Below are 15,238 nucleotides of genomic sequence, written 5' to 3' on the forward strand. Positions count from 1 at the left end.
TCAGTCGGGACGTTTCACTGCAGGTCTTTTGAGTCTCTGCCACGGACACAGTCTTCATACTAGACTACAGACGTCTGCTGTGAGCTCGCTGGAGAGTGACGGGACGTGTGCAGGTGTGATGGATCTCTTATAAACCAATAGGGAGTCAGAATGGTGTCTGTTTATACTTCTCATCCAATCAGGATCAGACTCACACTTTCCGGATGGAGAGATTTATCTGGAGAGGGATTTTATTGATGACGAGTCTGAATGAAAACTAAGGGAGATGAAATGGGAGGAACGAGGCTGATTTTAAAATGTAAGGAGGAGAAAGTTCAGATAATTGGGTGAAAATGTAAGAAGTAGAAGTAAAAAGTCCAGTAAAGTTTAAAGAACCAACATTTCTACTGTAGTAAGATAACGCAGTATTTGTACTTCATTACTTCACACCTCTGTTTAAACTCTCACTTTTTTATATGAATATATCTTTAAATGAGCTCCATAGATCCGCATATCATTAATGCAAGTTCACACTTTCTTACGCAAAGCAGTTTCTTTCTGGGTCAGCAGCATTTTTTATTTATTTATTTATTTTTTACAAACTTGACTAGCACTTTTAAAATCCCTGTGCAATATCCTCTGGCCCAACATCAAAGCAAAAGGGGCTTTGAATTATAGCCATGAAGGTAAGTATTGATCTTTTTCATATTTGCAGAGAGCACCTTTTTGATAAGGCTGTGAAGAGAGTGCCTGTGGGCAGAGCTCCGGTGGCCTCACCAAGACAAAATGAGGAGAGCGGGAGTTCATTAAGCGCTTCAGTAGTCATGCTGGCGGAGGTGTGAGAAATGGATTATATTTGTCAAGCAGAAGAGAGTTCCTGATTCATGTTCCGACCGGCACTTTCCCTGTTCCTAAAAGAAGAAGGCTCTTTTGCACAACTGGAACCTTTCAAGGCTGACAGCACTCTAAAAGAGCGTCACCATCTTTCAGATTCTGTGAAGTCCGAAGGCCACAATGTTTTTATTTGTTTATTTTACACCAATTTTCCTCTCCAGTATACATTTACAATTACCCAATCTGCTCATTAGGAGCATGTGATTGGTGTGGGTCAACAGATAACACTACTACTACCTTGCACTGAGCTACCACACCATGTGGGAGACGGGGGTTCGATTTCCAGTCTGGGTGACTGTATGCTGCGCTACATCAATAAGAGTCCTTGGGCAAGACTCCTAACACTACGTTGGCCCTCCTCTGTAATACGAGTAACCTTGTAAGTCGCTCTGGATAAAAGTGTCAGCTAAATGGTATGAATGTAAATGTAAATTAGGACTCCCCCCATCAATTGCAATGTGCTTTTTGATACATGTGAGCTTAGCCACCACCCCCTTTTTTCCCAAACTGCTGCTGGGCAACCAACGAGCTCGGAGGAAAGCACCAGGTCCCCAGCTGCGATATATCAGCTAACAGACGACTATGTTGGCCAGCATCACGCTGGGAGTGATGTGAGCGCCCACCCATCTACCCACCCAGGGAGAGCAAATTGTGCTCTCTCAGGCTTTGCCTGCCGATGGCAAGCAGCATAACCTGGGATTGAAAACTAGCCACCTTTAGATTGGAGCCCCGGGCATGACTTTCTTTGCCAAGTACAAAAAGCTCAATTTTATCAAATCATCAATTTCTAAGCAATAATAAGAGAGTAGAGGTGGTAGGTTGTCTCTGATCAGCCCCTTCACAAGTGGATGTCCCGATGACACACTCCTCAGTTTGGAATTCTCATAGATAAAAATATAAATATAAATACATAAATACATAATAACATCAAGAACAGCTTAAACAATTCATTGATCATACTGATTCCTGGTTAGAGCCAGTTAGTTGCTCTCATGCAAAAAAAAATCTCCATTTTTGCTGATTTTCATTTTTTGACCTGACACTGAAAACCTGTTTCTTGATGAATGGACCAATAGAAATGTTCCAAAATATTAACTTTAAAAGTTAACTTTAAAATGAAGATTTTGTCCAGTAAAGTTGCTGTTTTGGAGATCTAAGGTTTTTGCATGACTGTATGAGACGTCTTTGTACACTTCAGAACATAAATCTTCCTAAATACGAAGAATTAGAAGATGAATTTTTATTCTTTGGTGTATAAAGTGATGAGATAAAACATTTTGACCATCTGCCTCATATGCTCTCCATGCCACCAACACAACTCTGAAGCCTGAGCTGAGATGGACCCTACAAGTCTCCTACAAGACCCTACGAGAAGGTGGTACTGGTAGTATCTGACACCAAGACATCTCAGTAGATCCTGTAAGTCATGTCCAGCTGATGAGACTCCTTGTTCCATCAGGGTGCACCGTCCTGTTGAAAGAGGCCACTGCCGTCAGGGAACGCCACTGCGATAAAGGAGTGTACTTCATGTAGGTGGGTGGCACTTCTCTTGCTTTGGGGGAGTTTTTCTTGCCACTGTCACGACTGACTTGCTCATTTGGAGCTTGAACCTGGATCTCTATAAAACTGCTTTGTGATGACATCCATTGTTCCAGCTCCAATTGTTCAAACTTCAAATCCACATGGTCCCTAATTACATCCCCAATGCTCACTGCTTCAGTCCCGAGGCTTTTAACATTCCTAAATAATCTCCACAGATTCACCTTTCACTTACTTCCACTAGCATTTCCCCGTACCGCTGTATCTGAGAGAGGAGTTTGTAGTCACAATAACCTCCAAGTCATGGTTTTCGAGGCCATGATGTCCATGACGGGAACAAACACCACACAAACACAGCACAGACCTCAGATAAGTAGACTTGTAGGTGTAAATATGAAAAGTAAATTATTGAAAAGCTATTTATATGCTATTTAAATCTATTGGCAATTTTACAGCAGAAGGAAAACTTTAAAAAAACATTTATTGGAACAATAATTTTGGAGCATTTCACTTTGACAGTGAATGTTATACAAAGAGTACTGTGCCGATGTTTAGGCACTTAATTATGTTATTTTGAAGCTTTCCTCTCAGCAATAAGACTTTTTACAGTAGAAGCTTCGGATCTCATCAGAACAGATAAAGCAGGTGAACATAAATCCAGTAAAAAGGAGAAACAAGAGCTTCTCATTCTGAAGAAAGAAAGTAGTGAGATCTTGTCGGTGAGCTAGTCTGAAGAACAGAGCTCGGCTCCTCCTGGTTTCTCCTAGACGCCCCCCAATCCAGCCAGCACAGCGTGGAGGATGTGTTCACCTCCATCAGCAGCAGCAGCAGCAGCAGCAGCTCACCTGATTTACCATCATTAAGCCCTGATTTACCACCAAACCAGGTGTTGATCTGAGGAGAACTCTAAATAATAGAGCTCCTAAGACAAAGGTATTGTTCAAAGAAGAACAATCTTCAGTTGTGTGAATGTGAAAGTAGTCGAGTTCCAAAGAGATTGGGGCAAGAAATTCCAAAAGATCTTCTGCCTATAGTGGAGAGTGTAGTGCAGGAGACAATGGGTAAGCTGCTGTCTGAGGGCCCTAGGGTACAAGGTGGGCAGTGAGTGTGGAGGAGCTTGCTAAGATACACAAGGGCCAGACTATGAAGGGGTTTTGAAGGTAGTGAGCAAGATCTTAAACTTAATGTGGGATGTTACTGGTAGCCAATTGAGCTCGTTGGGCTCCTTGAGAGTCATCACTCTATCTTGGCATCAGCTGACTTCTCTACTGTGCTCTGGAGTGCAGGAGTCCAGCCCAGACCTCTAGTGGGGTTTCTGATCTATAACTAAACATCCATTATCAGTACCTGACCTCACTAATGCTCTCATGGTTGAATGGCATCAAATCCTCACAGCAATGTCCCAAAATCTAGTGAAAGGCCTTTGCAGAAGAGACGAGGCTGATACTGCAGGAGAGGTAAGCCAAACTCCCTGTTATTAGCCAGGCGTCCACAAACTTTTCTATGTGTAGTGTCTATAAGTTTTACTGCTGAACCTGAGCTGTTGATTCTGCCCAACCCTGATGAAGCCAATGTCTCTCTCCCCACACCGTGATAAGACCATGTTTTTGATACAGACTTCATTCAGTCATTGCCTGTGAGGACAAAGGAAAGAAGAACTTTCAGATACGATGGCTACATTTCCCACCCTTACGCCTTTTAGGCTCATGATGATCGTACTCTACATCACAGTTACTGTCTGGATTTACATGCTTTTGACAGAATCCTTCGTGTTCAGGTGAGTTAAACATTACAGAACAACAATGGAGTTTTTAGAAAGATGAGCAGCAAAGAGTTCAGCTGTCAATACAACACTGAAGAGCAGCATGTATTTACTGATTTACCAAACCAATGAGCCAAACAGGGACCATGTACTATAGCAATACAACAGAGGTGGGAAATTCGGGTTTATATATATATATTACAGTTTATCAGTTTGCAGATCAACTCACAAGCCACTCGTCACTCTCTCTACTGTCTAATGTCATTTCTCCTCCTTGAGCATTCATCTATTATTATCAGTAAAAGTCAAAGTCAGCTTTATTGACCTTATTTCCATATTAAATATAGAAATATAAAATTATGTGCTTGCATTATATACATATTCATGGTTTACTGGAGTTGGCTGTCCGCTCTGGAAGGGTCAAATGCGGAGGACACATTTCGCTGTACATAGCACAGTGACAGTGATAGTTTGCCTGCTGTCGCAGTATGGAAACACCTTAAAATGTCTCAATGATATAAACCAGCGATGTGTTCTTCTGGGTTAACTGGGTTTAGCTTCAGCATTCAGCATACAGCAGGTTTTCTGATCCTAAACAAGGATTTGATGGTTTTCGTTTCCAAATTTGTTCAAAACACATTGAATCAGTCTCAAACTGAAGGCTGCAGTCGAGGTAGTAGAGCCCGGGTTAGCACTGATATCTGAAGGCTCCTTTACACACATTCGAGACAAGCTGTACCGACATATACAGATTTGTACACCTGTATTAAACACAATATAAAAAAATAATTATATATATATATATATATATATATATATATATAATATAAAAATGAATAATACATTTAAATGCTAAAGAAAGTGTCATTAGTAACTCTACAACTACTTCTACTACTACTAATAATAATAATAATAAAAAAGGTAAATAAATAATATAATACTTGATGTATAAATAGCATATTGCTTATAATGAACATAAAGGTAAAAAATGACACAAGGTCTGTACATGCACATGAAGGACAGTGGGGGACTGAAGGTCTCGAAGGATACACAAAAAGAGGTTAAGGATCTATTGGCCTTGGCTTCATTCTGAAGGTTTCGCTGTCATTAACAGACCTGAAGTCATGCTGTTTTGTTGAAGTCTGCATTCTTCATCAGATGTATATTACAAACTCTGGGTCAGAGTAGCTTTTCTCTGTGAGAGAAATGAAGGACGTGGTAAACTCTGTGGTACACCAACATCTGATACATTTTTCAGTACAGTTTTGCCCCTTATTATTATTTCAGATTTATAAGGCAAAGCAGCTTTACTGAGATTCGGGTCCGAGCCTGTTTTGAGCAAGCTCGCGGCAACGGTGGCAAGTCAGGTCAAGTCAGATTTATTACTATAGCGCTTTTTACAACTGTTGTTGTCACAAAGCAGCTTTACATAATTAGTAATTAGTAAAAGACAGAGACAAGAAATAATGTAAGACATGAAGGATCGAAGACCCCCAGTGAGCCCCAACGGCGACAGTGGCAAGGAGAACCTCCCTCAGAGCTGGAGGAAGAAACCTTGGGAGGAACCAAGACTCACAAGGGGAACCCAACCCGTCCTCCTCTGATCAGAACTATTTATTAATTATTGATAAAAGTTACCAAACCATCTAAACTGTTGAACTGCTCTGATCATAATCATACTATATTAATCATGGTGTAGATAGTTAATAGTGGTGATATTACAGTGGCAGATAAGAGTTAAGAGTCCATTTAGGTTTGAACATGGTCATTAAAGAGGCAGCAGTGGTAGGAGGGTGTGCAGCTGGTCTTGCATGGGTGGTGGTGGGTGGGGGGCCTGATGGTCGGACTGGTAGGTGACAGCTGGTTTGACGCAGGTAGAGGGGACCTCAGCCGGCAATCTTCCAGCAGGTCGGGCTGGGTGACCATTTACTTGGAGGAGGTAAAAAGACAGAGTTAGTTCTGAGAGAATGTTGAGCAGTATCAGAGTGTGTCTGACGACTCCGGCAGGTCTGACTATAACAGCCTAATTAAAAAGAGAGAGCCTGAAGGTAACACAGACACAGGAGCACCCTGAAATGCTAGCGTCCATCTGCTCCACCATCCACAAACCTGAATGATCGCATGCAAGTAGAAAGCAGAAAAGCTCACAGATTGAGAGGAAGAAACCTTGAGAGGAACCAAGACTCAAAAGGTTGAGCCCATCCTCCTCAGGCCGATACTGGATCATAATAAAGATCAAAACAGTAATAAAAACAACAATAAAACAAAACTGAATTAAGAAATAATGGCAAATGTGCTGCCAAGCCATGAAAGATAAAAATGTGAGTGAGATGATGAAGTCCTGCAGTTAAACAATCATAACCATAGTCCTGCAGTGAGGTGAGGATGAATCAACGTGAGGCCCCAGAGCAGGACAGCGAGCAGGAGGGTAGTGGGGAGCCAGGTCTGGCAGTACCAGGATGGAACAGTCGGAGTCAGTGGTAAGATAAGATTCACCCAACCCTGAACTCATCAAGTGTGTGGATGTTGTGTCTCCTCCCTGGCTAGGAAACAGTTTCAGCATGGCTCCTTATTCCGGAGTCAGGATCCTCCAGACTGGCAGTGGGTGGAGATGAACAACACCAAAAATGCTCCTCAGATGAAGGTCAACATGATGTGGAAACCAGCAAAGGACATGAAAGAGTCCAAACACAACTCAAAAGCTCTGAAGAAGCCCACTGCTGAGGCTCCCAAAGCGAAAGCCCAACATGGTTTACCAAATAACGACCAGAGGGGCTCCAAAGACCTTGGAGATGAAGGCCGTTCCAGCACTGGAAGCCAAATTAATCATCTTAAAGATTCACAGAGATCCCTGAATAAAGCTCCCCTTAATCAAACAGGCCCCACAACCAGCACCAAATCATCAATCATCTCACCGGCAACAATCCCAAGATCCACACTTCAAAGAAAACTCACACCGATTCCAGTCATGTTCAAGAAGAATTTTAAGAAGATGCCAAGCTGGAAAACAAATGATGTATATTTGAGAAGTGAGGAGTCATTTCAGATGGTGAGTGTGAGACTCAGTCGGGCAGTCTGGAAAGTGTTCTGTTTACTTCTGGTCACACAAAAATGTGTATTACATACACACAAATGGACAATTATACAAAACACTACAAACAAAATGGTTCTATTTTGCACTAAATAAGGGTTCTTTAACTTGCAATATTACTGGAACCCTTTTTGGACGCTATTCCTGTGTCATGGTGGTGGTAGATTTCCATTAGCAACAGGGGGTGGGATTGAGCGCACACTCAGTAACTGTAATCCTACCAACCTAAGTGGTTGGTGTTTTCGATGAAATTATGAATTAAGGTAGTAGTGGTAAATAGGTGTTTCTAATAAACTGGCCAGCTGTCATGGTTGTGTTTTGTAGGATTGTGCTGAATCTGTGCGTAAAAGTAAAGACCCAGACTTTCAGAAGTCCTTCATCCCAAACATTAAGATGTACCTGTACCAGAACCAGCTAAACCTGAGCGAGTGGAACCGCTTAGCGCACTTCAACAACCCTTTTGGCTTCATGGAGTACAACTACAGCGGTGAGTCTCATGGGGAAAATGATGAGTAATATTACTGATAATTAATTTTATTAGTTTTTGTCTTTTTTTGCATTTTTGAACAGAAGTAACACTAAATTCAATGTCTTTTCACACTCTGATAAGGCCATAAGGTCCTTCACTGACTTTTTAAAAACATAAAAACAATGTATACTCATTTCTCTTCCATATTTCACTCTGATTTGTTCTTGGTTGATTAAAGAAATTAAGAGCGCAGTGAATCTGATCCCCAAACCGAGCGTCACTCAGCTCTTACCGCTTCCTGCAAATGACTCCTGTATCCGCTGTGCTGTGGTGGCTAACGGTGGGATCCTCCGTGGCTCCAAGAAGGGCAAGGAGATAGACTCCCATGAGTATGTGTTCAGGTAAGCGATATCTGCCTGATCAATCTATCAATCAATTAATCAATCAATCACTCAATCAATCAAATAATCCTCTCACTTGTTATCTACTATCCACTGCTGCCCACTGTACTGCAGGATGAATGGTGCTGTTACTAAAGGCCATGAGGAAGACGTGGGCCACAGAACTTCAGTCTACGTTCATACAGCCTTCTCCCTCGTGACCTCACTCATCGCATACAGGAAGTACGGTTTCAACAACATTCCCAATGACAAGGTATCCTCCTATCTCTTTATTTTATTAGGAGAAAGTGGGAAATCTACAGACAGATACATACATACTCTAATACTCTAATGCTAATACTCTATTCAGTTGATTTGATTTATTTTTATTTCTGCAGGATATTAAATTAGTGATGATCCCAGAAGGTCTGAGGGATTTCCAGTGGTTGCAGGGTCTTCTGAGTAGACAGGAAGTCAAAAATGGAGAATTTGGGAAAAAAAAGTAAGGCCAGGAGCATTTCATACTAACCAATTTACTCATTAACTGCATTAACTGACATTTTTAACAGTAACCCCTCATCCTTATACGCAAAAGTAGTTTCTAGTGGAACCCTTTTTGGTGCTACGTAGAACTCTTTTATACAGGGCTCTTTAACCAGTCAGCAGCGGGCCACAACACCTCATCACACAGGGTGTAATTGACGATTAGGTGCCTTGCTAAAGGCAACCTCAGCCATGAATATTAAGGGAAGGAGAAACCATACAGCACTCATCACTGTTCCTTCACTTCCCCCACTTCCTGCCAGTCCAGGGTATTGAACCAGCAGCCTTCAGGTCCCAAGCCTGCTTCTCTAACTTGTAGGCCACAGCTGCCCACCCACAAAGCTAAACCATCCTATTGAAGAACGATTTAAGTCTTCAAATAGTACTACACCATACCATCATCCCCAGGCTCTATATACTGAACCCCTCTCACTGGCCTCTTGCTGGATGTGTTACTTTGGAATACAGCAGGTTTCTGTAAGCTTGTAATGATGCATGTTCCCTCCCCAGGCCCTGGACGTACTATGCTGGTCAGTTCGACGAGAGCAGGTTTTATGTCCTCCATCCAGATTTCCTCAGATACATTCGCAACAGGTACTGCGAACCTCAGACACGCTGTTTTTTGTTATGTTCATTTCCTGAGGGGGGAAACTGAGATGCAGGTCAAAAGCTTATGCATTTCTAATAGGCCGCAAACCTGATCAGTCCATTTTTTCAAGCTGTGTGTAAGTTCACTGGCTTCCTGTAGCTGCTGCCCGCATCAGATTCAAAACCTTGATGCTGGCCTACGGAGCCAAGACTGGACCAGCCAGCCCCTCAGTACTTGATGGCGATGGTCAAAAGCTGATCTGCACCAAGAGCCCTTCCAGCTTCAAGTACGGCTCGGCTCGACCCGCCATCCTTTAAGATCCACGGAAGACGAGCGTCCAGACTTTTTACTGTCCTGCACCGAAGTGGTGGAACAAACTTCCCCTGGGTGTCCGAACAGCAGAGTCCAACGCTCGCTGTCTTCAAACCCAGACTGAAGACCCTCTTCTTCTGAGAGTACTTGGGTGAAGAGTAGAGTATTATGGTCCCTATATTGACTTGTGTTTAGTAGAGTCTAAACTTAGAGTATCTTTGAATTTTTAGCCTTTTCAGACTAGCTGAGGTTTTTCTTGGGTAAATAGAAAAGCACTTTTGTAAGTCGCTCTGGATAAGAGTGTCTGCTAAATGCCCTAAATGTAATGTAAATGTAAATGATGCTTCTGTACCACACAGATTCATGACCTCTAAACAACAGAACGGAAAACACTGGGCCTTATACAGACCTACTAATGGAGCCTTCACCCTCTTCCTGGCTCTTCACGTCTGTGATATCGTAAGTAAAATTGAATTACAGCAAAGCTTTCATTTCCTAAACCATTCAAGGATGTTTGTTTTTGCTAACTGTTGAACAATTATTGCAGAAAAAGTACTTTTACTCCTATAAAATCTGCCGTCAATGGATGCGGTGGGGTTAAACATCAACGTATAAAGTCTCAGGCTTCGGCAAACTGCTGAATTTATAGTACTGTACTTCTGTGTTTTGACATAATGTAAATCTGTCAGTTTTTCTTTACATTGTATCAGAATTTCATGATGAATGGACCAATAGAAATGCTCCAAAATTACTTCAAATTAATACATTTTTTTACATTAATTTCTATTATAAGTTAAGAAGATTTTGTCCTTCTAATATAAAGTTGGTTTTTGTGTGACAATGACAATACATTTGCAATTAAAATGATTTAATCCCAAATAAAATTAGTTTTATTAGCAAAATCTTCAAATGTTCAATAAACCAATCAAACAAGATTCATTTAAATATTACGACTAATAGAACAAGTTCTTTCTCCAAATTCAACACAAACTACCACTTTTACTGACGACTGCAGCATCAGAAGTATTCAACCTCTTAATGATAAGTGTCTTTAGTATTTAGTAGAGAACCCTTTTGCTATTCTGACCTGCTGCAAACCTGATGCACAGCCTGACACCAGCTTCTGCCAGCAGCGTTCCTGAGGAGTCTCAGTCCGTTCCTCATGGGCCTCCAGTTCACTAATGTTTCTGGGTTTGCTGCTGCAACCGCCTTCATCAGATCCCACCAAAGATTTTCTGTGAGGTTCAAGTCAGGCGACTGTGACGGCCACTGCAGAATCTTCCGGGACTTCTTCTGAAACCAAGCCTTGGTGGATGCATGCATGGCATCCCACTAAATATATTAAATTAATTTGTCATTTTTTCAGGTGGATGCATATGGCTTTATCACAGAGAACTATCAGAAATACTCCAATTACTACTTTCAGGACAAAAAGACGAATGTCATTTTCTACATCAACCATGACTACAACCTGGAAATCAGACTGTGGAAGAAACTCCACGATGCCAAAATTATCAGACTCTACCAGCGAGAGGGAGGACGGAGATGACGGCCATTCTGACTCCTCAGCTTTACGACATGGAGACACTTTTTACAAATTTCTTGCAGACCAACATTCAAACAGGGATTAATTACATCCAACAGGGTTCTCAACCCCCGTCCTGGAGGTGGCAGCACTGCACAGGTTCACCTTCTTCAACTGTACAACTGACCAGAGTTTAATTATGGTCATTTGGAGAATGTGAAAATTAAATAGTGGTCAGACGTTTGAGGACAGACAAACCCTTTATAGCTCATTTAGTATATTATTCACACCCTTATTAAAAGGCCTGTATCCTACTTTTTCCTACCTTTCTGAAGTCCACTAATGATGTTGATTTTGGGTTCATTGGGCAACAAAATGCATGAAATACAACACTTATGGCCTGATTAGATGCCATGCTAACAAATCTGTGTGTCCAATAACTTTATTTATTTTGATTTCTTTTTAAGAATAAACCCTCTAGTTGTAAATCATCTTAGTTCAGTCTCAGTTGGACACTCAAAAAAAAACTTTGTTGCACATTTGCTTTTAAGAGTGTGGGAGTCAGAACATGAGGAGCTACAAAAGTTTATTTGAGAGATGCTGTAAAAGAGCCATCTGTGGTTCTATAAACAAAAAAACAACAACAAAATACTAATGTTTGTAGAGGAGCTGTGACTGTAAATAACCTTAAAATTGGTAAACAACCTTTACATTGACATTTTCTGTGGTATCACTTAAAAAACCCTTCATAGCACTTTTATTTGTAAGAGTGTGAGTGCCAGAACACAGCCACCACTGGCACAGCTGGGATGAGGTCTGCAGGCCAGAGTTGCCAAAAGGCTGTCCTAACAATACCCTGCTCCTCACTAATATTTCATATTTAATATATATATATGTTAAATATTAGTGAGGAGCAGGGTATTATTAGGACAGCCTTCTGGCAACTCTGGCCTGCAGACCTCATCCCAGCTGTGCCAGTGGTGGCTGTGTTCTGGCACCCACTCTTACAAATAAATATATATATAGCCAAATGGCAAATGTTCTCCTATATAAATAAATAAATAAATAAATAAATAAATAAATAAATATATGTAGTTTAGTAGTAGTATAAGTATAGGTTTAATGTTTTATCTTTACACATTTAGCTTATGCTGAAAAATAAATAAATAAATAAATAAATAAATAAATAAATAAATAAATAAATAAATAAATAACTAAATAAATATATGTAGTTTAATAGTAGTATAAGTATAGGTTTAATGTTTTATCTTTACACATTTAGCTTATGCTGAAAAAAAATTAAAAAATAAATAAATAAATACATACATATAGGAAAAAATAACTCTAAAACTAAATGCAAAGATTGCATCAAAAACAAAATCTAATCTGAGCACTACATCCCCCACTGTCTAAACACACTGCGTCTCTGTGCAAATAGAGAAGCTGATCATCTGCTTACGTCTCATCTTTTCCACTGATGAATACTGTTATGATTGTAGAAACTAGGGCAGATCACCCATAAGAGGGTCTTTAACTGCAGAGGAAAATGATCTCACACAAAATCAATAGCCATAATTAGTGTAGAAAAGAGGTTAGCTGGTGGACTATAAGGAGAGAGAGAGAGAGAGAGAGAGAGAGAGAGAGAGAGAGAGAGAGACTGCGGTGATTCTGGTGTTTGTATTGCGGTGTGTAATCCTGTAACCGACCACCAGGCGGGTGCTTTTTGTTAGGCAGCATGACAGTGGAAGCACGCCTACACTCTTAAAAATAGACGGTGCTGTGGTGCTACAAGGGGTCCTTTGAACGATGCTGTAGAAGAGCCATTTGCGGTCCCATAAGGAAGCAGTTTTGCAGAAGACCTGTGACTGTGAAGAACCTTTACATCATGGATTTCTTTAAACCCTTAAAAGGTTCTTCTGTGGCGCCACTTTGTAGGATCTGTATTTGTAAGAGTGTCTGAGTTTCTATAGGTGCAGAAACTCATTTTAAAAATGGGAGACAGGACAACACCAGAAGAGAGAACTTTGGAGGTCCATCAACTTGTTCAGACCAGCTTGGCACTCCACGCTTCAGCTCTGTTAGCTTGTTAGCCTTGTTCCTCTTGCCCCAAACTCATGAATCTACGGGATCATGGAGGGAATGAGCACCTTTACCTTTAGCTAGTGGTGATCTGCATATTAGGCTGTCAGTTCTTGAAGGTGATGTTGGTGGTAAAAGCAGGACAATGGAGAATCTGAGCCACTCTGACCAAAAACAAACTGTGATGTTCTAGACGACTGGGTCAGAACATCTCCAGAACATCAGGCAGGTCTTGTGGGGTGTCCCTGATATTCAGTGGTCCAAGAAAAGACAAACATTGGTGAACCGGCGAGAGGGTCACAGGCACCTGAGGCTCATTGATGTGATCCAGGACTTAAAGGATCTGCTGCTAACGTTACTCTTCATGCCACAGCAAGACACCTTCAGAGGCCATGCCTTGAATAGTCAGATCTCTTGTGGCAGCACAAGGATTACCTACTCAATATGAGGCAGGTGGTACTAATGTTATGGCTGCTCAGTGTATTTCCTCCAGTAAATACATAAAAAAAATAAATGTATAAAATGTGCAGAAATAAAAAAGGACGCTAACTTTTACACAACCTGCCGTCTTCTGTTGCTTTGGTCACTCTGCTGAGCTACAAATAGTATCTAGAGGTGCTTTGCCATCAGCTTCATGGCCTTATTTGCTAGAACCCAGACAGTGTGGTCGTCACTGACACTGTTGAGCTGTTGATTTTTGGCCTAAATGTTTCAGCGGCCAAGATTTCAAAGCCAGCCATGCTTACCATCTGTGTTGGACCTAGATGGAATTGGGCCTCCATCCACCTTTAACCCATCCCTGCATGCTAGTGATCAAACCATCCATTGCTGCAGAGCCCAGGGAGCGGGGAAGGTGAAGGGCCTTGGTCAAGAGCCCAACGGTGGCAGCTTGCCGATCCCGGGTATGGAACCCACAGTCTTGTCAGCAATAGCTTGGTGCACTAACCGCTGAGCCACCACTCCCCCAGCACTGCCCCACTGTACTCATCAGCTATAGGACTCTACTAGTATAGTAATCTATACCCCTACCCCTACTTAAACCCTGTGGAATGATATTATACACTAGTGTATTTTGTTCAGAATTTCATTGAGAAAGGTGAACTTGCATTTGCAGCTTATGAAAATCATAAATCCAGTATCTCAAATGATTAAAAACTGGTATAAGATCAAACAGAAAAGGGTGTAGAATACAGAAATGTCCAGCTTCTGATAAGTCCATTCATTTATAAACTCTGTGTGTTTGGTTGGAGCTCCTTTACCACCAATTACTGCATGGAGGCAGTCAGCCCGTGGCACTGCTGAGATGTGATTGGAGCCCAGGTTGATTTGATAGAGGCTTTCAGCTCGTCTGTGTTGCTGGTTGCTGGTGTATCACATCTTCCTCTTGACCAGAGCTGGGTAATGGGGGGCTGGAGTCCAGCACAGTTTGCTGTTTTCCTTGCTCTAACAGACCTACTAAACTAGTCAATGAACATGTGAGGTGAATCAGGTGGGCTTGAACAGGAAATTGCAATATTTGCAGTTTTAACCCCTCCAGGACCGGAATTGCACTAGAGAACTGCTCTAGAGGGGTTCAGGTCTGGAGAGTTGACTGGCCAGTGATGAACAGTAAATTGGTCACCAAAACCTGGATAGTGGTTATCCAGTGCATTGTTATTATTATTATTATTATTATTATCATTTTACTTTTCCATTTTCCCAAAGCCCAGAGCATTTATTTTAATCCACTTATTTAATGAGGATCTGTTTCACTTATAAAGACAAAATCATCACACACACACACACACACACACACACACACACACACACACACACACACACATACACACACACACACACACATACACACATACAGAGCTACAGAACTAACGAATGCCCTGATCTCTCTCTCTCTCAAAGATCTTGCATTGATTGAACCTTTGGGGGGGGGGGGGGGGTCTTTGGGGGTCTTTGGGGGTCCTCAGTGGTTCCTAGCTTGTATATACGGTTCTAAAGAAAAGGTTTCTATCATTTATAGTTTATATCATGTCATTAGTAGAGAACGTTTACATGATGATGAGGTTCTTTAAACTTGTA

General features: G+C 41.4%; 1 protein-coding gene across 1 annotated transcript; it reads left to right on the top strand.

The window, feature by feature from the left end:
* The first annotated feature begins 4,082 nt into the window (after positions 1–4,082).
* Positions 4,083–11,107, top strand: LOC140562229 (alpha-N-acetylgalactosaminide alpha-2,6-sialyltransferase 2-like). The gene is made up of 9 exons (XM_072687697.1): positions 4,083–4,189; positions 6,722–7,223; positions 7,590–7,752; positions 7,973–8,135; positions 8,250–8,388; positions 8,513–8,616; positions 9,168–9,251; positions 9,918–10,017; positions 10,925–11,107. Exons 1-9 carry the CDS (start codon positions 4,083–4,085, stop codon positions 11,105–11,107), a joined length of 1,545 nt encoding a protein of 514 aa, XP_072543798.1.
* Positions 11,108–15,238: the final 4,131 nt, after the last annotated feature.

Source organism: Salminus brasiliensis, chromosome 9 (assembly GCF_030463535.1).
Source record: "Salminus brasiliensis chromosome 9, fSalBra1.hap2, whole genome shotgun sequence".
Taxonomy (NCBI): Eukaryota; Metazoa; Chordata; class Actinopteri; order Characiformes; family Bryconidae; genus Salminus; species Salminus brasiliensis.

Excerpts from the sequence above, each read along its gene's own strand:
- LOC140562229 (XM_072687697.1), top strand. The coding sequence starts at position 4,083 with ATGGCTACATTTCCCACCCTTACGCCTTTTAGGCTCATGATGATCGTA. Across the intron at positions 4,190-6,721 it reads ACAGAATCCTTCGTGTTCAG|GAAACAGTTTCAGCATGGCT; the intron begins GTGAGTTAAACA and ends CTCCCTGGCTAG. Across the intron at positions 8,389-8,512 it reads ACAACATTCCCAATGACAAG|GATATTAAATTAGTGATGAT; the intron begins GTATCCTCCTAT and ends TTATTTCTGCAG.